The 26,312-nt window shown below is 35.8% G+C and overlaps 1 protein-coding gene across 6 annotated transcripts in view; it reads right to left on the bottom strand.

The window, feature by feature from the left end:
• Positions 1-2,652: 2,652 nt before the first annotated feature.
• Positions 2,653-26,312, bottom strand: part of RHOT1 (ras homolog family member T1) — a 30,290-nt gene continuing 6,630 nt past the window's right edge. For 2 of the 6 annotated variants that reach the window (XM_068913402.1, XM_068913400.1), the window contains exons 3-20: positions 24,359-24,440; positions 23,047-23,090; positions 22,296-22,349; positions 21,847-21,899; positions 21,201-21,309; positions 20,530-20,631; positions 18,966-19,064; positions 18,412-18,520; positions 17,353-17,473; positions 16,662-16,746; positions 16,126-16,271; positions 15,180-15,280; positions 14,411-14,541; positions 14,026-14,109; positions 13,146-13,265; positions 12,600-12,802; positions 11,065-11,187; positions 2,653-3,812 (exon numbers count right to left, since the gene is read on the bottom strand). In XM_068913402.1, coding sequence (XP_068769503.1) covers positions 3,695-3,812; positions 11,065-11,187; positions 12,600-12,802; positions 13,146-13,265; positions 14,026-14,109; positions 14,411-14,541; positions 15,180-15,280; positions 16,126-16,271; positions 16,662-16,746; positions 17,353-17,473; positions 18,412-18,520; positions 18,966-19,064; positions 20,530-20,631; positions 21,201-21,309; positions 21,847-21,899; positions 22,296-22,349; positions 23,047-23,090; positions 24,359-24,440 — 1,884 coding nt within the window. In that variant the 3' untranslated portion in view covers positions 2,653-3,694. Of the gene's footprint in view, positions 3,813-9,885; positions 10,037-11,064; positions 11,188-12,599; positions 12,803-13,145; positions 13,266-14,025; positions 14,110-14,410; positions 14,542-15,179; positions 15,281-16,125; positions 16,272-16,661; positions 16,747-17,352; positions 17,474-18,411; positions 18,521-18,965; positions 19,065-20,529; positions 20,632-21,200; positions 21,310-21,824; positions 21,900-22,295; positions 22,350-23,046; positions 23,091-24,358; positions 24,441-26,312 lie in introns of those variants that run through there. The other 4 variants (XM_068913404.1, XM_068913403.1, XM_068913405.1 and 1 more) reach the window with 3 other exon arrangements.

Here is a 26,312-nt window from a genome sequence, read left to right on the forward strand (position 1 = left end):
GTAATTACATGGCGGCACTAGGTGTAACTGATGTAACGTTTCTCAGAGCCGCCAGGAGTCGCGGCCAGCGATCTGTTCCCCTTGGCAGAAGACTGAAGCCAGGAATTGCAGGTTAGTATTACAAGAAGGTGTTCTCACGTTACCATAGAAATAAATGTTGTATTTTAGTGCTTGTTGGTAAGTATATAACATGTTTAATTAAGACGAAAATACTCACCAATGAGCAAATTTCCTTAGAGCAACAGCAATCGTACAACCCTAACAGAAGCCCTGTACAAAAAAACCAAGCGATTCTGCATCGGAGTTGTGCCTAAAAAGCACCTGAGCCTGAAGGTGTTCGGGGATGGCTGGCTGATGCTCCTAAGATAAAGGAAAGCACAGCAGAGCCAGCGTTTCTTTCTGCAAGTTGAGCACGTGAAGTCGTCACCAAGGCAGCCGTGTGGCGACCGGGCTGGGGATAGCGCTGCGCGTACGGCACAGCACAACCGAGAGGCCAACGGCTCCAGGCGGACCATTAGCATCTGCACGAGTCTTCCCCGTAGAAAAATAATGACAACAAAGCTTCAATACCTGCAGGTTGCTGAACTGCAGAGGGAAGCACAAGCTGCTCTTTGGAATGGCAGCGATAACGGTCTATTACTTGACACAGATGAGCTGCACCATTAGTATAATGCTTAGAGATTTCTGGGGGAGTGGTACTTATGGAAGGGAAGCAGGCGTTATAACTGTAAACATCTTACACGATGCACTGGGTTTGGATGTATTTTGGATCCAACAGCTACTGACGACTCTAAAATAACAGACCCTGCCCAGACCTGTGACCTTAGAGATATGGCAGAGACAGTACTGCCCAGCCATCTCTCCCTCTAAAGGCCCTTTAGCATCAGTACATTGGCACCCTGAGATAAATTTGTGAGAAATGAAGTCATGAGATACCCTTTCAGAAATGCATTAGAGGTAGGAAAAAAAACCATTGATGTTAAGATCTACCAAGTTAGAATTTCCCATTAGGAAAACAAACAAAACAAATCTTACTTGAGGCATGCAAATATCTAGTCTTCCCTGTTTTCTTTGATATTAAAAGATCAATAGGCCTAGATGAGCAGCCACAGATCCATGCAGCACAAGTCACACTATCACAGTGGTCTTCCTTCTTATTTTCTATCACAATCTGGGCTGCTTCTACCAAAGCAGGTATGTTGTACCTGAACAAAAGAAAAAACAAAACAAAACCAAGTGACCTATCAGCTTCTGAGAATGCATCATGAACTTTCATCATGTACCAACATCTGGCAACACAAGCTCATGAGAACTAGTAAAAATTCAATAACAGGAAAACAGTTGCTGCTCTAGTTTTGGGTCACGAGTTCAAAAGCTCTAAGTAACACTGATATATTTATTTTCTGCATTGTGCATTGGATCTGCATTGGATTTCTCCTCATAGAACAGGAGGAAGAAATACTGCTCAGCTGCCTAACAATCCTTCCCCAGGCACTATCAGAAATACTCCCACTATAAAGCAACTGGCATGAGTGAGACCATACCATACTGTGTCCAGTTTTGTGCTTTCCAGTACAAGGCAGACAGTCGGGCCTTCTGCTGAACTCACTTCAGGAAAACACATAGGGGGCTGGAGCAGGACATACAAAGACAGGCTGAGCAAGCTGGCCTTAGACACTCTTAAGGGGTTAAGGTAAAGGGAATCTAATTACTATCTCCAGTTACCTAATGGGTGGATACAGAGATTTCCAATGATCACCTTCTCAGGGAAATTTGTAAGATTTTATGTAACAGCATATAAACCTCTCCATGAAAATACTTCATCTTTTCTTCAAGAAGTTTGAAAATTAGATAATTTTCTAGAAACAGAGAGTAGTTCCCAGGTTGTGAGCTTTTTAATCTTCCCTGGAAGGTAGGTGAAAAACTTCCTCATTCTCCCTTTTCTCTGCTCACGTTTCTGGAAAGATCAGCTTAACAGAGAGGCATTACTCTTCCAATCAACTGTTGAACCATTGGACTTCCTTCTTCTACTCTATTTTTCCCTTGCCAGTAAACACACAGTTCTTGGCATTTTTCCTGTTATGGAACATTTGCATGTTCAGAATTATGCCCGTGTCATCTTTCAAGTAGATAGGTTTATTCTTCTGTCCTTTGTATCTCAGCTGGATACTTTATAAGAAATTACAAAGAACTAGAAGCTTGGTTATCTCTTCTCTTTCTAGCCAGCTTTCCCTTCAGCAAATATACATATACCCTTTCTTTAGAACTAACCAACAGAAGAGTTGGAGAGGAACAGGGAGAAGAGCTGGAACAGCTACAAAAAGATACTGTTGACAAAAAAAAAAAAAAAAGTTAAACTTATTTCCCTACTGAGTAACAGTTACTTTGGAACGTGGTTGGTGTTATTAAGGGAGAAGATACAAGTCAACCATGTGTTTGTATTTCTGCTTCAGTATAGCATAGTTGCCACTTTTATCTTCTGGTAAAAAAATCAAAATAAAACTCTAATGGATCAAAGAAACTACACATCCAAGATATTTAAGCTCTAACAAGTTAAAGCACTGTCACAATATTCTTACTGATACAGCAGAAGGTTTTATAAACACCATCTTTCAGGACAGGGAAAGGGAGGGGGAAAGGATAAAAGACAAACACAGTACACAGTTATTTTATTGAAATACTTGAAAAGGCCAGCGATGGAAAAATAGGTTTGTCATGAGGAATAATGTTAGATTTACTCAATCATTAAAAAAGCTGTGTCTACAGGTAATTCTAGCCAGTTACAGAATGCATTGTGAACCATGCAACTAATAAACTACAGTAGAATAGGCACTGTGTACTATTTAGGTCTAGCTCATACACAGCTTAACAAGTATGATTTACAGATGTGAGAAATTAAACAGCAACACTTTCTGAATTATAAACATTTACAATATATAAATCTTCTCATCTGATTCGTAAGGGTTATAAAACACAACATAGTGGAAAAATGAAAAAAACACAGAATTACACACAGCATACGTAGTTGGTCTGGCAGTTTTTGAAGTTTACCTTTTTCCTTTTAAAAGAAGTCTTAGACTGCTAAACATGTCACTGGTCATATAACATACAAAATCATAGGCCAAGTCAGCCACAGTGACTTTTTTTTTCTTGAAATACATAGTTCAGTGGGTAAATTGTTTTTTTCAGTTAAAAAAAAAATAAAGAAAAATCACAAATTCTGCCTGGTACAGCTTGTAGTCCCAAAAGATGAAGTCCCTTCAGATGAATCTGTAATAAATAAGCAATCCTTGAGGAAGAGTGATCCTTGAGTTGAACCTATTCTACTGAAAATGAATTTCAATTATACACTATCATGTCACTATGGTGAAACATCTAAGAACAGTATTTTGAATAACTTTTTGGGAAGCCATGTCTTACTGCCTTAGTATGTACAGGTTATTTACAGCAAATTCCCTTTTGGCCTCATAAGTTAAGCCATTTTAGCTGGCTGTTAAGATGCAATTCTTTTTTTCCCCCGCACGTTATGCAATACTGTAATTAGAGCTATAATTTAAAATAATCTTATGCATGAATTACAAATATTAATAAAGTAACTCTGCATATATAAATATTCCTAGCAGAATTTAAAGCATTCAGAATGTACATAAAAGTTTATTTTTATTTGGTAGGGCCAGATGTGCTTCTTCTCAGATCATCGTTGTTTTAATAACGCTTTGTACATAGCAAACCCCAAAACCGCAAAGACAGTAGCACCAAAACTTGCTCGAAGCCAAAATGTAGAGGTCTTGAGGTCTGCTTGTGTCACATGCCTGCAATTTAACACACACAAAAAACAGGTTAATGTCATGGCAGGAATATCAGACAACTTGTGCTAAACTGCTCTGCTTTTGGAAATTCATCATTACACTTGTCACGAGCAAGCAACATACAGTTAGGCCTTAAGAATAACCATACAGGCATTTGTACTTTTCTTAAAATCTTAGAACTTGATCTGCAGCCTTGATCACGTTAGTAGATCTCACTAAAACTGCAGACCTCACACAGCTGAAAGAGGAATGCCAGAGCAGATTATTAGTCAACTATGAATGTGGGGAAGGCAATCTGCTGTCTTTGAGAGTACCAGCAAGTATTCAGAAAAGGAAAACAAAAACAGCTAGTAAATAATTAAGTATCCATAGTGAGAACAAGTATGACACAGCAAAATATATATATATATATTTTTTTTTTTTAAATTTCATGTTTGCATATTTCTGCTTTTCCATGCAAAAACTTCCCAGTCCTGTTGGGTATCTATTTACATTTCTCACAAAAAAGTAGTTTACTGACAAGTCGCAAGTAATATTTTTCCAAAAGCTAGAATCAAAGAATGACAGTTTGTAAAGCCTTTCGCAATACAGTCACAAGAACAGCAATAGAAACAGTTATCCAATACCAAGCTGAAAGCTAAGAGAATGTGCTAGTGAGACAGGCAGTGACATTGGCATCAACAGAAAAAGAGAAGATGTAACAACAATATGAAGTGACTGGATGACATAAAAAGCCACATTTTGCATGACAATAGAGACAGCCAATGACCCAATTATTGCAAAAAGTTTGTGAGCATGCTCAGTTAAACACTGCTAGCTATCCTGAAAGTAGTCTCAAGTATGACAGCTTACCATAAAGCAGGAGCTGCTGTTTAAAACAAGTCATCATAAACACCACAATTCAAACACAAAAAGTTCCTAAATAATAGTAATTTTTTTTTAAGATAGAAGTTGCAAAAGAATTTTACTATCCTATACATTTTAGCCAGTATTAATTGTCATGGGTTACTTGGTGAAAGCTGTAGGATTATTACATACAAGAAACAAACACAGACCCTGAGCATACACTGCGTGTAAGAGTTTATGTAGTGTGAACTGCAGAGCTATCATATACAAGCTGTTTGTAAAGCAGGAATTGTTACTTGTTATCAAAAATGCACAAAACCAGTTGAAGATACACTTTAGTAGACATTTGCAGGAACAGTATGAGATATGTAGGTAACCAGTGTACGTAATATCACATGCTGAAGAACGGGCACAAGTTTTTTGGTGCACAAACAGCCAGTCACAGCTGCTCACTAAAAATTCCTATTCTTATTTAAGAATATCTTGCTGCGTTATGGAACAGCTCAGATTCATGTTCCTGCAAGCATTAGTTTTTCCACAGCTAATTTGGACAAACTCTCTGCATACTAGATGTCAGATGTTTGTCGAGGGGAAGAAAGGGAAAAGGCAATGGCAAGGCCACCTTAGTTAGGGTGTGTTACCTGTCTTCAAGTAAACGTGGACCAAGAGATGACTCCATGAAGATGGAATCTTCTACAAAGTTGACGGCGTGCACCTGTTGCATAATACTGCTCTCCTCGTCTGCTAACAGCATGGCACCCAACTCATCTATGTAGGGTCTTAACCTTTTTACACACATGCACAGTTTGCAGTTCATAGCATGGCTCAACAACGGCAAGTGTCTCAAAATATGCCAAAATGACAAAGCCCACACGATTTATAATCGGCTCATTTTTACCCATCTAGTCCCTGATTCTTGTGCAGTTGTTAAAAACTTAGTGCTTGGGGAAAAGAGAAATAGCTGCAGTTTGTGCTTTTGATAAACTAGGTCAAAATTATACTTGTGTAAATAAATGCCATTGCTTTAAGGATAAAGAAAACTTAAGAGACAGAATCTCTTCCCACCCCATTTTCAAAACCTCAGCTTTCATGTGTCTATACTGCAATACTCTCGCACCATACACATGAGCTAGAGTACCTGTGCAAAACACACTGGGATAACTCCAACACCATCAGCCCTAAAACTGACAAGATTTCATTGCTGTTGCTAATTCAAGACTGTATTTCAGCACTACTAAAAGAAGTTTTAAAGAAAGCTTTTTTTTTTTGGTAAAAGACTGTAAAACCCTTTGTCTTAAGATATGTAAATTATAAAACGTATCTATATATGTAAAATAAATCACTTGTACGTAACATGTTTTTAATAGATTTGCGACAAGTTCTGTGGGGTGAATATTTGTATAATTAACAGCTCTCAAGTTCAATCTGGCTAATTCAAATGCCCAACTATTTGCATAATTTAAAAAGCTTGCCCTTAAAAGTGCAAATCGCTATTTAAATTGCAAATGAATGCTTCTGCATTGCCTCATATAGCACTATCACTCACATCTGGATTTTCCGATTCCTATCTGTAATTTGCCTTGCTGCAACACTTTGCACAGGTCCATATTTAATGGCACACAAGAAACTCGCTAAGCCTGCTATCCTTTTAAAAAACAATGAATGTGTTCTCAGTTATGATATAATCCTCTTTTCATGTCTAAATGGAGAGTAAATTAACTCTGATCTTTTATCTAAGCCCAATAGTTACAGATCCTTTCATTTAAATGAAGGAATTAAAACAGGGCAGGGATTTGTCTCATGATCACAAGGGAATTTACTGACTTTAATGAGTAACAATTAGGGCCCTCAGAAAATCTCAGTACACAAATTTAAAGGCCAAAAATAATTACTGAAATTCCAAACACTCCGAATATCTATTTCTTTCATACCCGGAGGGGGGGGGGGGGTGGAGGAGAACCAAACACAATTTTTTTTTTTTTTAAAAAAAAATGTTCCTTACACTGTCACAAATTCCATATTTTTTGCAACTTTGTTTCTTATTCACGCTGTTTAGCTGCCATTAAAAAAAAGAAGTCTAAAACATTAAAAAAGAATCAACATTTGTTTCTGGCACAGGCTCTTTGACATGAAAGTGATTATAGTGCAGAAAAACACTCAAATATGTTCAGAAAGCTTCCATCTCTTCAATAAACGTTACTTTAAAATAACATCAATTTTTACTTTAGTGTAGTTGTGTTTCTGGAACTAATTTGCATCAATGGTAGACACTACGTATATATGTGCACAGATGCTAGATAGGACTCCATAAACAATGCTGTATTTGAAGCTCTTGCTTATTAGTAATAATACTTAGCTTTCAAACTTCAGAAACAGATTTGTGTGGGAATTTAATCAATTAGTTCCATATATTTAAGAAGTCTAAAAATTCTGCCTCTGGCATAAAATTAAGATTTTAATGTACATTTTGAGGGAAAAAAAAGGCGCAATTTTTATTCAACCTGCCCTTAACATCAAGGAATTTGCCACTTGTTGAATGATGTTTCAGAACTGTACAGTCTTTCTTTTAAGAGGCTTGTAACAACTCACAAGAAGTTCGTCATCATGCACTAAGCAAGAAGTTAACTGAGCATGCCTATCATAGTTACGCACAGAAAACTGCTGAGTTATGGGCCAATACTGACGCTTTTCCCCATGTCAGCAGCAAAAGAATCCCAAGTTTGGGAAGGTTTAACCTTAACTATAGGAGTTACAAAATATTCCAATTTTAACTATGAAAGCACGTTAAAAATACAGCGGTGAGGCCAGGCTAGCCAAGTAGCTACTCACACCAGAATTACAAGCGAGTTAATGCAGCCAGCAAGCAGCAGCAGTCTGCTCTGAGAGGTAGTAGGTTCTAACAGTAAAATACAAGCAGCTGAATCCCAAAAACACCATGTAATATGTGCAAGCTGCTGCAGCTTCCCTTCAGGCACATTTTCCTAGGATGCAAACCAACTCCAGCAGTTAGAATTTTCCCCCATGCATTAGTCATCTAAAATGTGAGATGCTCCAAGTGCATCTTATTATCTACAAAACCTAAAAAGAATGTAAAATGCCAATTCAATATATTCCATTTGGAAAGTAGTTAAAGAATGTCGCTTTGCAAACTTCTACTCAGTATGGGACATTAAACAGTTCAGAGAAGGATGAAAATAGGCAAGTAAAATATTGTTATACTGTCCTAATTTGGGGGAGACCTAAGTAAAGGGATAGATTTCTTCAATTAGATTTAATGATAATGTGCTATTACAGTTTTGAAAAAAATAATCCAAGTGCATTGCACATTGTGGAAAATAAAACCTAGAGCTCTTCCCGTTATTATAGGAAAATAAAATTATTCTCTTAACTTTAATTTCAGAGAAGGAAGGTTTTCATAGGGAAAAAAAAAAGTTATAAATAATTCCTGAAACAATCCCGTTTTATATGCAAGTAAAACCTCACTTCTATTTCGCACTATTTAAAACTTCAGAATGAAGAAATACATTGTTTGAGAAGTCTCCCTCCCTGAACAACACAATTCTTATGCATAAGAATAATTTTATTTTGGAACAAACTCAGCTGCCACAGAAAAATGCCACTACTATAACACGTAAAAGGCAACAAGTGAATGATTTAAAAACCAAGAAAGTAGAAACACACACTTAAAATGGATGCCATGGAGTTAAAAAAACAAAAAACAAAATAAATAAAAAAACCAAGCTGAGGGTTAAAGAAAGAATTAGAATGACATACGCAGAAATTTTGCTTTTAAAAAGAGGTAAAATAATGTAGTAAAAAGAGATTAAGTGCCAGCCAGACAACTACAAATGAACACCTAAAGGAAAGAACAAATTAAAAAAATATAAAAATACCGCAGCATAGTAACAAGTCTCATACATGCATCTACAGTGCTTTGAATGCAGTGTCTTCCTCAAAGAGTCAAACTGTGATCCTGGGTAGTTCAAACCAACAATCCTGTTCCTGCACAATAAATATTCCAAAATCGATCTTCCACATTTGTTGAAATTGCTTTTCTGACAACCTACAAAGCCTCAAGAGAGTCTCTGAAGTTCGTCTATACAAGAGAAATTGAGGGGGGGTACGAACAGATCTTTCTGTTGCACAGAAGCAATGTTCTTCCTTTAATTACTAAGGTGGGAATAGTCAAATACGATATTATATTTTACTTCGGTAACAGTGTGCAAGCATTACTTAGCAACAGATAATACAGGAGGGGTCCAATCTGAAACATTTCAGTTTATATACTTCCACTGTCTAAAACTTCAGAATAGGAAGAGAACCAGGAGAATAAATACTCTTGAGAAACCTCCTTTGCCTGTTGCATAACTAAGATTTGCCCAACTTTCTAGCCTGATGGCAAGCACTTGTAAAAAACAAAATAAAAAATTCATATTAACTACATCAAAAAAAAGTCTGCTTGATTCAAATGCCTTCTCTAATCTAATCACAAATCTTCATTAGATTAAAAATACTTTTAAGGAGCTAACATTTTTGAAAAAGGAAAGCTATCACTACCCTAAGTCTACAGTTAGGGGCTAATTTTTTTTTGTTTGTTTTTTTTTTACAGCTATCTCAGCTCTACTGTTCTTTACTATGTATGTAGTTATACAGTAGCCCATGTACTGAATGGTGAATAAGCTGTGCCAATTTGCACATCCAAGATACATATGTGGAAATGCTCTTGAAGAACTCACTGGAAAGCAGGTTGGTTAGCTGAAGTTAGCATGCTGGAAACCTGCAACAAAACACCAGTGACTAACTAAATGACTGTAGACAAAGAGATTCTAGCATAACTCTTCCTTTCCATAGGATCAGTGCAAAAGTTTGAGGAATTCTCTTTGTTCTGAATTACTGAATTTTGTAGAGCTACCCACTATCAAGTGACAAGGTGTGGAATGACAGCTCCCCAAGATTTTCCAAGAAAAGATATCAAGACAACGAGTCTTTGACAGTATCTCAGAGGAACGAACTACGGTGTCTAATGCAGGGCTCAAATGCCCATACAAAAGAGAAACAAGCCACAGCAGTTAATGTTATCCGTAGCCATTCTGAAATGGCTGTTTGTTTCAGGGGATTTTTGTCTGAGGGAAGACTACTATGGAAGATACGTAGTATGAGCAATCTCTTATTTATAGTTTTTTCCTGAGCTAACCATCCCTTCCCCTCTACCCCCCCCCCCCCCCCAAATTCTTACTCTCTGGTTAATACTCACATCTCGAATTCCAAAAGCAGTATTTCACCAAGATGCTTAATACTCTAGATACGTACATCAGTAAGCCTCCTATGCGCGTGTAACTTGCACTTAAAGGAGGCATCCACTCTGTTTGGAGCAGCTACATCTGAAAACATTATAATGTAGTAATAGACATGGAATAGCAGCATGTCAGGATATTCTATCCACAGCCTTCCAATAAACGTTTCCATCATAGTCTATGACTCCAAGAAGGCTATAAAGGATGGAATCACTACACTACAAAAATTGTTCGGTTTGAACTCCCATTTGCTGGGGGAAGATGATAAACGCTGAGCTGTCAGCAATTCATGTGCATCAAAACCAAGGTGCTTCATAAATACAGCCTGCAGTACACACAAGACAAGGTGTAGGACTGTTTTCAATGCTGAAAACCAGTTCTCAGAAGCTACAGTATTAGTTTACCCGTTGTTTTTTTCAAAGTATCTGCAAATGCACATGGTTAACCATTTACCACTTCTAACATGTTGTGTCTTATTCAGAGAGGAATTGGATGTTAAAAGCTCCAGATTTTTTCACAACATATCCACTCTCTGTGTAAACCAGCCATAAAAATATATGTATATGCATATATTCATACACACAGAAATTCAATCAACTCTCCAAAACAAAACCAGCAACTGTAAACATGTAATATGTTACAGAGTGCTGCCATAGTCAAGCCTTGCCTTTGTGTACATTAATATTTCAATGAAAATATATTTGTAGAACTGATATCTAAGAGGCACTACATCTAATGAATACTAAGATTTTTAGTGTCTCAAATGAGACACATTTTACAGATTTATAGACGCTACTTGCTGTCTGTTACCAGTACCCTAACAACACAGGCCTAATTCCTCCTTAGTATTTTTGCAATCACTGAATGGCTGAATCGACCACCAAGTTGGTAACGTTTCAAAAACATCTTTAGAGTAAGCTCCGAAGACCAAGAGTACTTTTAAGCTACACTGATTAAAGCTTGAAAAAAAATCTTATGACAATTATTAAAATAAGCATCTGCCTGCTTAGTGGATATGGAGTGAAAAATCTGCAGTATATAAGGTTACCAATTGCTTTTTCAGAAAAAACTTATTTTAAAAGCACACCTGGTACCTAGTAAATAAAGTTAAGGACCTGTTAAGAACTGCAGTGAAGAGTTTGTTCTTTACAGATTGCAGCAAGTCTGAGTTGAGGAAGTTCTGACAGATGCAAAATGTACACCTGTTGCAGGCGCACATACAGCGTAACCGGGCATGGCTGCGAAAACACACAGAAGGACAGGAGTTGAAATCTTGCTCATAAAAATCAGGTGCACATTAGGACTGTGCCACAACCAAGAGAGATTTAGGAATAAAAGTTACATTTGAATGAGTAAGGAGAGGAGGAAAAAAAGAAAAAAAACACACTGTGAAAGCAAGGGTAAAACTACAGCTGTGCAGAATTTTATGGTTAGATATCCTAGGTCTTGGACATTTTGGCATTATCACCCATACGCAGGTCGTAATAGCAAAACACAAACATCAATGAAAATATTTGCTGAATTACATTCAAGTTTGTAAGGAAAGCATCCAAAGGCTTCAGAGCATGTCTGCACAGCAATAGATAACACCCCTTTTTCCAAAGGAAAGTAAGTCACATTTTCTAACACTTTGAACGCACATCGTACAGTGACAGTTACCCCTACGCTTCCCACCCTAACAAACACACATGCTTGAAAACTAGGGGAGAAGCAGGGATATTGACACAACAGACATTTATAGCCAGTGCTACACTTCTAGTAGTGTCCTAATATTCCAGCGCTACAAAACAAACACAGGAGAATGAAAATAAAAGCTTTACAGATCTAATTCAAGAAATTCTTTTTCAGATTAAAAAAAAAAAAAAGCAGGTAGATTTTGGGTGAAAGTGACATTAGTTCTATTTAATTTAAAGCAAACGTCAGCTGTCATACTAGACTCCATCTGCTATAATATTTATCTAGTACATCACCATAATAAAAGCTCCACCCACCAGAGATGCAAACTGAGCTTAGCAACAGTGAGATGTGTATTGAAAAAGAATGTGTGTTGAAGTATATTATGTCTGAAGCCCAACGGATGTTTATACAGACATCAAATGAAATATATTGGATCTGCAAGATTCATAATTTGAAGCATACGCTAATAAACACCCCAAATAAGAAAGAGCTTTAAGCTGTGCATTGGGGGAATTACTGTTCAGTAATGAGTGTTATCACTTATAATCAACTGTAAAACTGTACTGTAAAGTTGTACCATAATCCATGTTAGTAGCTGAACTTATTCACAGCTATCTCAAAATTACTGAGATATGAATACGGAGAAAATGAGTTTTGCAACCACAACATGTACAGAACAGAACCCTACATATTCATTGCAAAAAAAATATCTAAAATGCAACATGAGACAGAGGAAAAGAGTGTACTCGTTAAAAAACAGGTTAGTAACAATAGTTGACACCATCTTATATGTTGGATTTAAATCAATTTTTTCAGTGTGAAATAATTTCAAGACTCTACTTAAGTTGCTGTTACATCTCTCTCTGTTGCTAAACCTCAATGAGGCAGTTTCACCCTCATGGCTAACAATGATATGCAGTGGTAGTGTGTGTGACCCATGCAGTATGAGAAGTATAACGGTTCAAGTACTTACGGGTACATTGCCATAGTTGTCAGTTTAACAAAGATATCCTTACTTGGAGCATCAACAGTATTACAAGTAAAGGCTTGAGGTGGAGGCATTTTGTGTTTTTTGCAGAATTCAGCAGGGGAAATGCTATAGTCCTGTCTAACTTCATGCAAGTCAGACTTTGCAGCTACCACTAAGCAAGGTATTCTGCTATCCATGAAGTGCTGCTGCAAATTTAAAAGAAAAAGGGAGGAAGAAACAGTAAATGATATATTCAACTAGAAACAGCCTGAATTTAACTGGTTGCAGCAGCAGTAAGATACACTCATTGCACTAAGTCTGGTGCTTTTTGAAGCAGACTATTTTATATAGACAAGTATACCTTAGCTTTTTATGGAAAAAAAAGAAAAGAAAAGAAAAGAAAAAGAAAAACTTCCATGACATTTCTAATGCATTCACCATATATAATAAGCACTCATACAGAATATGTATTTTAAGAAGAACTGCATAAAAGACCAGTAACTGAAACTCAATTCTGTCAATGAACAGATACATATATAAGATACAAACCTTAAAAATCCTGGCACAGTACTCAAAGGACTTAGGGTTACTGACATCATATACCAGGCAGACAGCATCGCATACGGTCTCAGTGTCAGTTAAAAATTCAGAATCACCGACATCATGTAGCTGGAAAAACAGGTGATGGGAATGGGAAAAAAGCTCTGTCATTATGCAGTTAAAGAAACTTCATAACTTACTTTTTCTCATAATTTTATGGCTCATTTTTACGTATCCTTCGAACTAATGGACTGACAATAGCCAGAATTAACAAAAAAGAAATACTAGGAATTTGCCATACAGCTAACACACGTGAGCTGTTAACATCACATCTGCAGGCAATCACAACCCCAGCACAGAAATTTACATCTGCTTCTAACACATAAAGCCTTAGATTCCCACAGAAACTGGCATTCATCCTATAGAGGAAAACCAGAGAAGATGACTAGATCTTGGAAAAGAAAGAAAGAAAGTTTTATTACTATAGTAAAGAAAAACTGAAGTTTAATTTTAGCCATCCTACTCATTCCACCTGACAGGTTCTTATTTTATAAAGAAGCAGACTGCTTGCTGATAATTTATCATCTAGTGTTATAATTTGATGCCCAACAGCACAAACATAATGGAGGAATTTCGTACAATTTAAGCAAAGGCTTCAAAAATAACGGAAAGACCATAAACGTTCTGTTTGGAGTATTAGCAACATGCAAAACCAGAAGTTATTTTAGCGTGAACAAAAAAAGGTGGGGGGGGGGGGTTGGAGAAAACTCTACATTTAAGAAGAGAATTAAAACAAAAATTATTTTATTTGCTTGCAGAAGGATCCAAAGAATTCCACTGAATTTTAAAATTAATCAGCTTTATGCAAACAATAATAAGGCAGACTTACCAGCAAGTATTTTTCCTGTCCATATACATAGACTGTATTAATGGCATAGTAAGATTTGTGTTCCGCACGTATTTGCCTCTGTCTCTGGAAACAGAGTTTCACATTAGACAATAGCAACTTTCCCCTCTCTAAATTAGATTTGCACAGCTGTCTTCCATCTGTCCCCAGTTTAGTTTTGCAAGTACATGCATAGCTATACTCCATGATGAACAGGTAATTATGCAACGCAATATCCATTTGCCTGTTTGTTGATCTACAAAACTATAATCCATGATAGGACTCTCCAAACACATTAATAATCAGCAAAGCTCTAAGGTCGACAGGGTTGTGCTTTCCAAAATTAACTCAAAGCATGCATGTGTGAATGTAAACAAAGGTCTCTTACTATTAGATTTCTTCCAAGAAGAGCCTGAAGAACTCCACTTTTCCCACAGCCCTTCATTCCAACAACATTGCATCGGAAGACATTTCTTTGAGTCTGTTTTTTCTGGAGGTCTATTTTTTTATCTCTAGTTACTTTTGAAAAAATACAAATATTTTTCACAAGATGCACATGTGTGTATGTTTGTAAAAACAAGAGATCTGAAACTGCTGTGTTGTTTAACAGAGGTGGAACCATTTCATTAGTATTTAATTTTACTGATTTAATTAAAAAAAAAAAAAAACGAGTTGTGTTCTGCAGTTTTTCAAAATCAATTTAAAACAAGCCAAGCAAAGAGTCAAATGTGCCTATCTGGGTATCTTTGCAAGATTTTAAGCTAAACAGATTAATGTTGACTGACTCTTAAGTATACAGGAATGCCTTCTAATTGCACTGGAACATCATGCAAGAATTCCTGCTGCAGTGCAAACAAATTATATACAGCATTTCTCAGTTCTTGTTTAGTGAGGCCAATCTGGATAAATTGCTTTTATCCAGTAAAATCATTGATAGCTACTTCTGAAGCTACTTCTGAACCATCCACTTATATTAAAAGGCACACAAAACTCTCTCTCAAAAATATTAAATCAAGTTTGACTTGAACAGAAAACGGTGAAGGAAAAGAGAAAGGAAGTTCAAAAAAAGACAGGACATGTTATTTAAACAATTTACTCTTGAGCAGATTTCTAAATTTAAATACCTATAATGTACCAAATCCATTCTCGAGAATTACCTGTAATTGCTGATGCTTGAGATTCTTGTTCTGCAAGTATCGAGTAGCTTAAATAACCCAGATACTCCAGGCAGCGCTGTACATCTAAGTATGTGGTTAGTCTAGTGAAGGGGACAAAAAGGAATTTCTCAATCGTTAATGTCCCTAATATCAATTCTCTACAGCACTAAAATATTTTTTCCCATATCTCCAGACCGACATAAAAGGAGTATTTCCAGGACTGAAGGACATAAGCACTCTGAAAGTAAATGGTGGCAACTTTATCCAGTCTTAATACTCAGCCAAACACTACGAAGACAGGTCTTGGTGAGGCCTATCAACCTACACCATAACTTTTGCATGGGGAACAACTCTATGACTCTCTCTGACTTCAAGAGGGGAAAAAAAAAGAAAAGAAAAAAAAAAATTCTTGAACAGCATTATTTATACCTTTCTAAAGGTTAGAAGAAAGAAACATAAATCAACCACCAGAGATAAAATATTTCAAAAAGCTTCAGGAAGCTTGCCAAATTTTGAAAAGACACTTTATAGCTACCATTGAATACCGGCCAAATCCTGAACAGACTGTGGCTGTCTGAAGATTAGGCCCCTGGATGGCTATAAAAATTTTACTACTCGGGTTACTTTTCAACTATTATCTCACCCAAAGTTTTCAATATTCTTTGTGGATATTCCTCCATCTTAAAATGAAGTTTTCATAGTACACAGAATACTTAAACATGATAGCTTCTTTTTAAGTAACACTAATGTTAACATAAGCAACACTTATGTTAAAGTGTATTTAACACCTGAAAACAAGATTTGAAAAACATATTTAGAACCTGGTAAAGCAGCTGCTGTAAGATGGTGTTCAATAAGATAAGTTCTCCATGAAAACAACGCATAAGCATAAAGCATATCACCTCCATAAAGCAGCAGTAACCAAATTGTAAGGTACCAGACTTACGTCCATTGAGAGAGAAACCCTTGGTATGTAATCCATCCCCTTTCATTTGTACAAACAGTGTTGTTAACATCAGGTCCCCATGGCATATAAGGGAAGACTTTGAACAAATCTTTCAGTTCATCGGGAGACAAAGCACAATCTCTATCCTGAAAACAAGCATATGATATCAGATATAAATAATACACAGTAAGGCCTGTCTATTCTAAACCAATACTTTCTTGGTGTACATCTGCAAGGTTCAAGAAACTAGCTGTAAGAAATGGCTCTTTCTTTTTCATGACCATTCTTTTCTCTTTTTTTTTTTTTTTTTTTTTTTTAAACAAGACTAAATACATAAATTAGTTTGGTAGTAAAACCACAATTGCTAGCTCTCCTTGCAGAGAGAAATGGCTTATAAACAATAGATTCGTTTTGACTGTATAGCTTAAGCCTGTTTCTGAATGAAATGACATAATGACAGAAAAAAAAAATTTTGCTAGAAAAATTGTATTTTTACTAAGGTTTTGATATATTTATAAATTCAAATAAAAGCTTACCAAATCATGTTTATCAAAAATGCTTTGGAGAAACAAATATGCATGATGATTTAATTCTGTTGTGCAGTCTGGAGGAATTTTTAGCCTATTTATTGAAAACAAAAACCAAGACAGGAAGTCTTAAGTGAGTTCACAAAATATAAAAATGCAACATTTGGCATTCCACTTTGGTATTCAGTTTTAATAATTTATTTAAAGAGAACAAGCAGGTACTTTTTATTAGGAATTCTAAAAGTATCAGCGAGTGTCTTTAGATTATATGACATTTAATAACCAGCCACGTTGTAGAAAAAGTATACAGGTATGCTTCTGAAAAGTCATAGAAAGCGAGTTGAAACACAGGAAATTTCCGTCTGAACATATGAAACCTTATTTAATCTGGGGATTTTCAAAGGATTTCAAGTGTCACATACAATCCGCAATTGCTCACTTTCAGATTCTAGTCTTGTATCGTTTCTTTTGCCACCTCTTACTTATAAACAGAGATGGGGGGCATGAAAGGGCAAAACGGGACAAGAATTCTTCCCTTGTAATTCTCAGTCACATGAAGTTCTTGGCTGGCAGGGCAAAAAGTAAGGAAGATTACTTGATGTAACAATAAGTCTTGGATAAACACGCTACAATAAGCTTTCCTCCTCCACAAAGGCACCATAAAATAAGTATGTTCAAGTTAAAGACAAGCAATACGTACGGAGGAAACAAGTACTCTGGGGTGAGCTCTAAGTCATCATCATATCCAAAGCGACGTAAAACAGTCCAAGTTGTTTCATGTCTTCCTCGCTGAATGAAAAGTGTGTGTAGAAAAAGGAAACCTGAAATCAAATGATAAAATCTGAAGGCCTTGAAGCACTTTATCTGCTATGTAGAATCAATGTCAGAACGAAAACAACAGAGTTGGAAATACATATTCAGATTTTAAACCTCTTAGGTGGTGTTACAGAAATATCTACAAGAACTGAGGGTTTACATAATGTGCCATTTGTAAAGCGTCCTTCAAGTTACTGTTTTCTTAAAACAATCCACTTGGTTTTCCGCTGTTTTCTTTTTCAGGACCAGCATTTTAGAAGAACTTAGCTGTATGAAAATAAAATACAGCAGTATTTTCAACAATTCAAAAATAGTAGGCCACTTAACAAGAAGCCTGGAGAGCAATCTCACGGAAGAACACCCTTAGTTTTCCTGTACTAAAATAACTGGGAAGGATGATCATTTAGCACTTTCCAGGGCTTAACAAACACTGAGATTTCACTGCTTAATAAGGCTATGCCTTAAGGTTCCCACTCTTTACAATTTCTCACTAGTCCTGTTACATACATAAGCTCCACAAGTAAAGCAGTTACGCTGATGCTCAGGAAGAAAACACATTTCCTTCTTTCACTGCTGCCATATGCTCCGAACAAATCTGTACAACATAGTTGTTAAAATGTTGGCAGACACCACACCTTGCTGAGAAGCGTTGCAACCAGTGAGTCTAGAAACAAGCTACAAATTTACCTAGGAAACAATCTCTTCAACTCAGTTCACTTATTTTAGACACTTGGATTCCAAGCTTCAGTAACAACAGGAAGTAAAAATACTTCATTCACTCTAATTAATTATCCTTTGACATGATATTGCCATCATATCCAGTTCTTGTGGTCTAAGCAGCAAAGTTGAAATCACATTCCAAAGCAGTTACTTTTTAATGTAAGAATGATTATCAGCTTAAAAAAAAAAAAAATGCATCTTTTAAAAGATAAATAATGCTCACCTTTTAATGTTAATCCATTATCAGCAACTCCATCACTTAGATTTTTCCTGACCACGTTCTTTACATCCTCCAAAGCTTGAGGTGCCAATGGTGTATTAAAACAAATTCTCTAACAAAAATCAGAAGAGTCTGTTAGGAGCACCAGACACGAAGCCACACAAACAGCACATCCTATATAAAATACAGTCTTGAAGGATCTGATAAGCTGGTAAAGGGCAATCCAACTTCTCAGTGGAGATACTGGTGGAGAAGTGTGGGGGTTTTTTGTTTGTTTGTTTCAAAATAATACTAACACTGGGGTTTGTACATTTAAATAGAATTTTTTTTATTTTGTTCTTGAACTAAAACTTGATCAATGGTTAGAAATCATTAACACCATTTCAGTTGTTACAGATCCTCTCTTTTATGCTGCACTTGAGGCTTAATATTTAGGCTCAATTCCCTTCTCATTCATTTTACTCTATTACTGTTCCTTCAAAAATAATCAATTATTTTTGTAGTATTATACAACTCAACCATGCAGAAGAGTGAAAAGAGAAGCAAAATGGAGTTACCTGAAAGAAGTTGAGCTCTGCATCATTGAGAGTACCATCATTATCCTGATCAGAAATTCTAAAAATACGAGTGAGTGCTTTAATACAGGCAGGTTTCATCTAAGGGATAAAAGAAAGTTCAGTATCTTTCCGGGCTTACAGATAAAAATATTACACTGAATGACATCAGGCAGCTAAACTAAATTAAAGCAAATACTAGCTTTTATCTTCTATTTTTAGAATAGAGACATTCACACACCCATACACAAAAAAACAAAAATAAGAAGAAACAGAATTTTAAACTGGCAAATTTATGTCCAGAAATCAAAAGCAGCTTTTCCACGTAAAACGCTATTAGAAGAGCCTGGCTCTCTTCCCAGGCTGCAGGTGGCACTAAGTAGTTATTCCCCAAAAAAATCAGTTCTCTAAATTCAGTATCATTGTTACGGAAAGCTTTAGAAATAACAGAATCATTTTTTTCAAAACAGTTTTTAAGGGGAAAAAAGCATGGCAATTCCAGTGCCTTGCAAAAAGTAAGTGGCTCTAGAACTATAGTGAACTTTTTCTAAACAAGCACACTATCTACATTTACAATTTCAACTATGGCTTCAGAAGTAGGAAATTCAAACAACAAATACTGAAAACCTTCATGGGGCTCATTCATCTGCCAGGCAAAGCACTGATCACATGAACTATCTCTATGACAGAAGAATTGCTGGGATACCTTCCAAATGAAAGAAAACAGAGACAGAGGTAATTCTCTCCCAACAACTATACTGAAGATGGACTCTTCTCTCCATAGAAGTCATAGAGATTGCATAGAGATCGGTTTTGGAAAACGAAAAAGATTTCAGCACAACAATTCTATCACATCATTACTAACTCAAAGATGATTCTGATGGAAGAAATCAGAACAGGATTATTCTCTAGTTTTCAACAATAACAAAATATTTGAGATTGAAGCAAAACACATGTCCAAAAAAAACGCCACATAGTTGGGTAAGTTCAGAGATTTTATTAACTGTTTTCTATATAATTAATGTTTTGAAAAATCATACTCCTTCATAATACGCTCAACTAACTTCCTATGGTAGTTAAAAACCACCAGCTATATCACTTGTCTTTGATCCCTTTGGCAAAAGTCTCACATCATGCTCAGAAAAGTTCTCTTCCTTAAATCAGGGTGAACATGGAATAATTTCCCTGAAAGAAAGGGAGTTACTGTGAAATGTGTATCTAAAGGAGAACAGATTTTGACACCCGATTTTTTTCCACATTACATTTGACACAACTACAAAGCCATTAAGAAAGCTTCTTATTTTATTTAGAAATTTATACAGGAAATGAAAATCTGCCTTCATTGTTTTGATGAAGAGGAAAGGTAGATCTGATCAATGCAACACAAAACAGTTGACACGGTTTTGGAACATAACGTTTGCATTTGAGGGGGTTGTGTGTGATAGAACATGCTAAGAAATACTAAATCTATTCAAAAGAAAGAACAGGAAAGCAATTAACTTCAGTTAACCCCCCCCCCCTCCCCCCGCCCCGTATTACTTCTTTATCAAAATCTATATATAAATACCTCTTTCTCCTCCGGGCAATAAAGAGGACCTGTAGGATGCAGAACAGCTTTCTGTGCATAATAAAATAGCTCAGATATATTCTTCAAGTTTTTTGCTGAACACTGAAAGAGAAGTCCTTTTATTGATTTGCTAGTCTCTTGACTATTTGATAATTTATTCTGAAATCTAAGTGAGCAAACTCTAATATCTAGCCCCTCCTTGTGGATGCAGTGCTATTAAAAAAGGCCAGCCTCTGTATCTGTTCAGTAATTAATAAGGAGGTCTCACTCTAACTTGCTGTCCTGTCAGTAACATAGAAAAATCAAAAAGCTGTATCATAACCTAAAAATAGAGGCATATATAAATATATCCATTCTGTTTTTAATATTTGCCATCATCTGTCTATATATCTGACATCTGTCTGATTTGATAAATACATTTAAAACACTTGCTATAGGCAAAGAATTGAGGTTTTCCAAATATTAAAACGGTTTGACAGTAATATTAAATAATATAATAGTGAAATCGTCTCCAAAGAAAACTAACATAAACTCATCATGATAGTGATTGCTCTAGTTGAGATATTATTTATCTAGTCTGAACCAAATTGCTACACACATTAAAGTTATCATAAACGCTTGACAAGAATGTATTTTTGTTACTCATTCTAATTGCAGAAAGTCTTGCATACCTCTACACATGTTTCTATCTCTGTATATTGATTCATAATGGGAAGGATAGTTTCCATACTGCTATATTCCACTAGATCAGATTTGTTTCCAACTAATATAAGAGGCAGCCTGAAAAGAAAAAAGGTTTTACGAGCTTTACAGAGGGATAAACTGATTGTTTTAATTTAGTGCTCTACTTCCCTACCGGAAGCCATTATATTATTTTCGTGTGATTAAATATCACTAGCAGCCAGCAGGCAAAACCAAATGTTAGCAATTTTGAGTAAATTATTCTGATATACGCATAGACTGAAATGTACTTGTTGATCCTCAAAAACACATCGTTAAACATAAGAGTAACGAATCATATTATTATTAAACAAAGCTACCATCAGTAGAAAACCTATACAGACCATGTAGCCAAAACTAGTTATATTATCACAAATACAAACAAATCTGATAAAAGCTGTTCATGACATTCAATATATATGGCAGCGTTGGCACATGTAACAGACCTACATGCTTTTATCTCTTGTTCCTTGCACTTCTTACATAAACTTTAAATTTAGAATTTGATTTTCTTAAACAATTAACATCCTCAACACTGCCCATTGACACCCATCGATGTGCAGTCTCATTCTTACTTCTCATCTTTTAATTATGCACCTGCTATCTTTGTCTGTCCTTTCATTGATGAGAGGAATCCATCGGCTCGTTACCTACAGCGGGGGGAAAGGGGAAGGGGGAAGAAAAAAAAAAAAAAACAACAAAAATATAACTTCAAATGTAATATGACTGAATTGTATACAAGCTTCATTACAACTACCACTGCTGCTTTCTGAAGGAGACAAAGAAGCACATATTTATCCACAAAGGAGAAAAGAAAAAAGCTGGAGTTGATTAATGAACAGCTTTCTCAGATGACTGCAATGATTGAAAACTCAGATGTTGAAACGGACCAGAAGTAAAAGAATACGCAGATGCATTTTATTAACCACCTGATCTCAAATGCTATCTTATGATTTTAAATATCCAAAGCTGATTTCAATTGCCAACAGTTAAACAACACACAAGTTACATCTCAAGCAACAACTGGATAAAATGCGTTACCGTACCTTATCAATAGAATTCTTGTTGTTAACAGCATATACTATGCAAATTACATTTGCCTAAAATGAAGAGGAAAAAAAAGGCATGAAATTTCAATGTTTAGAGTCTCTAGAGCAAGAGACAATTAAGAACCATACCTAACAACATCAAAGAGGAAGAACGGTTCACCATTAGTCAGAAATTGTATCCTTGACTTGTTTAAGGAATATATAGCTTAAACAATAGCTTAAACCAAAGAATTTTCACATTGAGAAGTGCCAGAAAGCATCTCCTGCAGTCTAACATTCCTAGCCCATGCCTGCAGAGAGTCCTCTGCTATCAAGACAGCTAAACTGAAGAACTGTAATTTGCAGCCTCTACACAAGTACCCAACTAACTGCCAGAGACAGAACACAATATCATGACAGACTGCACAGAAATCACACAAAGATGCTCAGAAAAAAATGGGAATAGGAAATAGAAGGCATTATAAAAGTACTAAGAATCCTCTTCCATTCGTAAATGCAACAGTATAGCCTGACAGAAAGAAGTGAAACAGATCTTTCCAAGGTAGGATTATTTCTTTAGAAAAACCATGAATTCCTTGGTCTACTAATTGAAGATATTCGGGTTCTAAATGAAATGCCAACGAAGAAAGAGCAAGAGAGGTTTTTCCTACAATTCAAATTCAAACCCATTTAAAGCAGAGAAATTAAAAGGAAAGATTTTTTTTTTAAAGCAGAAACTAGATTCTAGCAAACCCTAAAATATACTCACCTGTGATATTTCATGGTAAAGCTGCTCATCACTTTGCTCTGCTTCTGCATTCAACAGAATAAGCCGTTCATTAATACTGAACATTTTTGCGAAAAAAATGTAAAAAAAAACCCTGCAAACTAAACTAGGATATTTCATAATGCTCATAAGAAGGCCTTGTGAAAGCTCTTGTTATTTAAATGCCTTTTTATGAAGTGCTAGAAAAGAAAAGTGCTTCTACTGCAACAACAATTCAATTGATCTAGTAACTCATACGATAGTGTGTTGCACACAAGTTTTTCAGTAGGTATTTTAAAGATGAATAATTACATTCACAGACAGGTTCCCTATGAAGGGAAGTCATAGTTTAGATCCTCTACATTTATCAGCAGCCCCTTCCTAGCATAATAAGTAGCACCATCTGTTCTATAAGGTAAACTTCTACCACAAAACACGGCACAATTAGTCAAAGAATTTCTTAGTGAGACCAAGCTTTCATTAAACAAATTTATGGAATATTTCATCAATATAAATTTAAGCCTAAGTCCAATGAAAAAATGATGTATTATTTCTTTGCTTTACATAAGGAACACACTAAAGATCTCCTCAACAGTGACAGGAGAGAGGAAGCAGGAAGGAATCAACAGGTTAATATGGCCTAATTCTTAGCTTCCAATTTAAATGGATGAAGAAAGTTTTCACCAGAGATTTTATAGAAATTGAATACACTGACCTGTGAAGCATGGTAAAACTTAACTGATAACTTGGACTTTTGTCTAGTTGTGCAACAGTTGCATATATTTATGCAAGCACACGAACTTGATAACTGACTCTATTTAATATATTTACTCAGTAAGATCCAGGAGATGGGAATATGTTAAAAGAATGAAAATAAAAAATTTAAAACTGAATTTCTAAGTTTAGACATTTCACACTTTTGTGTCACAAAGATACAGAATAAGTTAAGTCTCCTGCATCTTAGTAAATTCTTCCCTGAAAGATTAAGAAAAGTAGTTCTGAATTCCAGGAAAGTACCCACCTGTGTCCGAACCTCTAAATATGCACGTCGCAGAAAGAACACTAACTTCACTAGAATATTGCCCCCACTGTCTTCCATGGAAGTACCCACAGAAGCTCCTGGTAGGCTTTGAATTAACAGGACCAACCATCATCACTCGATTTAGTTTTATCCCACGAGTTTCAACTTCAGTCTAGTCTTTTCCTACATGTAGTTTTGGTCCCATACCAGTATTGTGGTTAAAGAGGCTATTGAAGTAGATAAGCAACTTCACACCAAATTAGTCAAATAGTAACTGTACCGTGTAGTCCTTACCTGAATAATCCACTATGTGGGTTGGCACTCTTTCAGGGGTAACATCAGCTGGAATGGTGATTTCTTCAGCACGGGGTGGAACCTTAGGTTGTAAACAAACAGCAAGAAAAAGCCTTGAAAAGATAATCACTGAAAATTCAGAGGGCCAGAAGGTAGCATACTCCAACTTATCTGCCAATGAGTTGGTTTTAAACGGAACAGGTATTAACAGTTTAAAAACTTTTTTTGCCACGTTCTGAAAGTCACTGCTACCTTCTTGTTATTTAGTAGCATACTCACTGCACAACCAATTTCCTGCATGCTATGCAAGAAAGCAATGTTTTTAAGGGATTCATTGAATGCTTCAATAAAATTCAAATGCCCTACACCCAAACATCTGTAAGAACCATTAAAACAGTGAAAACTATAAACAAAATCTGAATTGCAAGTTATCTTACACAAAAATGCTATATAAATAAGAGTTCTATGATCCTTTGGCTCACCAAATTCAACAAATTACTATAAGGGGCTCCACGTTCTTTAGCAGGAGAGTAACATCAGAGCTTGCATGATATTATTGACAAATTACATACTGTTTATATACATTTATTTTTTTTTAATGTTTGCACAAGACATCTAGGCCTCATCCTACTCTCACTGAAATCAATGCAAGTATTACCCCTGTTAACATGGCTGGAGATGGCATCTGTAAAAAAAATTCTTTTTCAAGATATCACAAATTAATTAATAGACATGGCAAACAAAATACAAGTCTTCATTTCTACATAATCAAAACCTGACAACCTCCTTCCTTATGACAGGACGTTAAACATTAAGCTTAGAAAAGCCTGCAAGAAGGCAACACGTAATACTATTAAAACTATGTTCTGCAAAATACTGTAAATTAGCTACAATTGCTGACTTTTTTTTCCTCCAGAGAAGACTAATCCATATGCAGGAAGAATTAACTTAAAACTTAATTTTAATAAAAACTAACTGCACGGCTATGGCCTTTTTACTTGTTGAAGCTTTTTTTTTTTCCCCCCTTAAAGAAAATGCCCAACCCTCCAAAGAACGTTTTTTGTAAAGCTTCAGACTCTACTTAAATCTTCATCAAGAATGATTACTGATAACACCCAACACACCAAACAGTATCCCAAAGACTAAGATGCCTAGTAGACACATCTATATAGCTCTAATCTACATGACTGACCTGAAGGAATTGTATGTGTCTCAGCAGTTTTTATAGGACGTAGCATCTTTTTAAATAAACTTCTGTAGCTTCAGGCAGATTTTTGTGTTAAATACAAATGATGCTTTTCTTTCAACATGAGTTTAAAGAAGTGTACCAGATTATACAGAACAAGTAAGTTGGGAAGTCGGTAGAGGCCTGTAGCTCATTAAGTGTCTCAACATACAGTCTGTCAAGGAGTGTTCCTTAACAGTTTAAGAACAAACAGCAGCTGGAACTCCTTTTTACCTGTAAGACTGGGGATTAAACTTAGTTATGTTAACAATCTGATTTTGGCTCATGAGCTGTGGTAACCTACTGATTTGCATTAAACATAAGGCAGTGTAGTTTCAAATAGCAGCACATGATGGCTATTTTAAGGCTTGTGATCAGAAGAAATAAACATTCATGTTTATACGTAAAAAGCTTAACTATTTGCAGCAGTGGCAGTCTCATCGTGGTATAAAGAGAACTATGTGCTGCTTTTTATAAAGGAGTAAAATGTGGAAGTAGCTCTATTTTTTTCTGGAAGAAAGCAGCATGAGTTTTCTTTCTTTCTCTCTCTTTAAAAAAAAAAAAAAAAAAACTTCAACCGAGTCAGGAAAGTATTCCTCAAAGTAAAATTAAACCTATTGTCTTTCTTATTTACAGAAAATGGCTATCTATGAGTTATACGATATGACTTTTTAATTCCTCATTCTCATTTATTTTTCAATCTACCTGCTCTATAAATATAACACTCCT

The sequence above is a fragment of the Struthio camelus genome, chromosome 19 (assembly GCF_040807025.1).
Source record: "Struthio camelus isolate bStrCam1 chromosome 19, bStrCam1.hap1, whole genome shotgun sequence".
NCBI classification, from domain to species: Eukaryota; Metazoa; Chordata; class Aves; order Struthioniformes; family Struthionidae; genus Struthio; species Struthio camelus.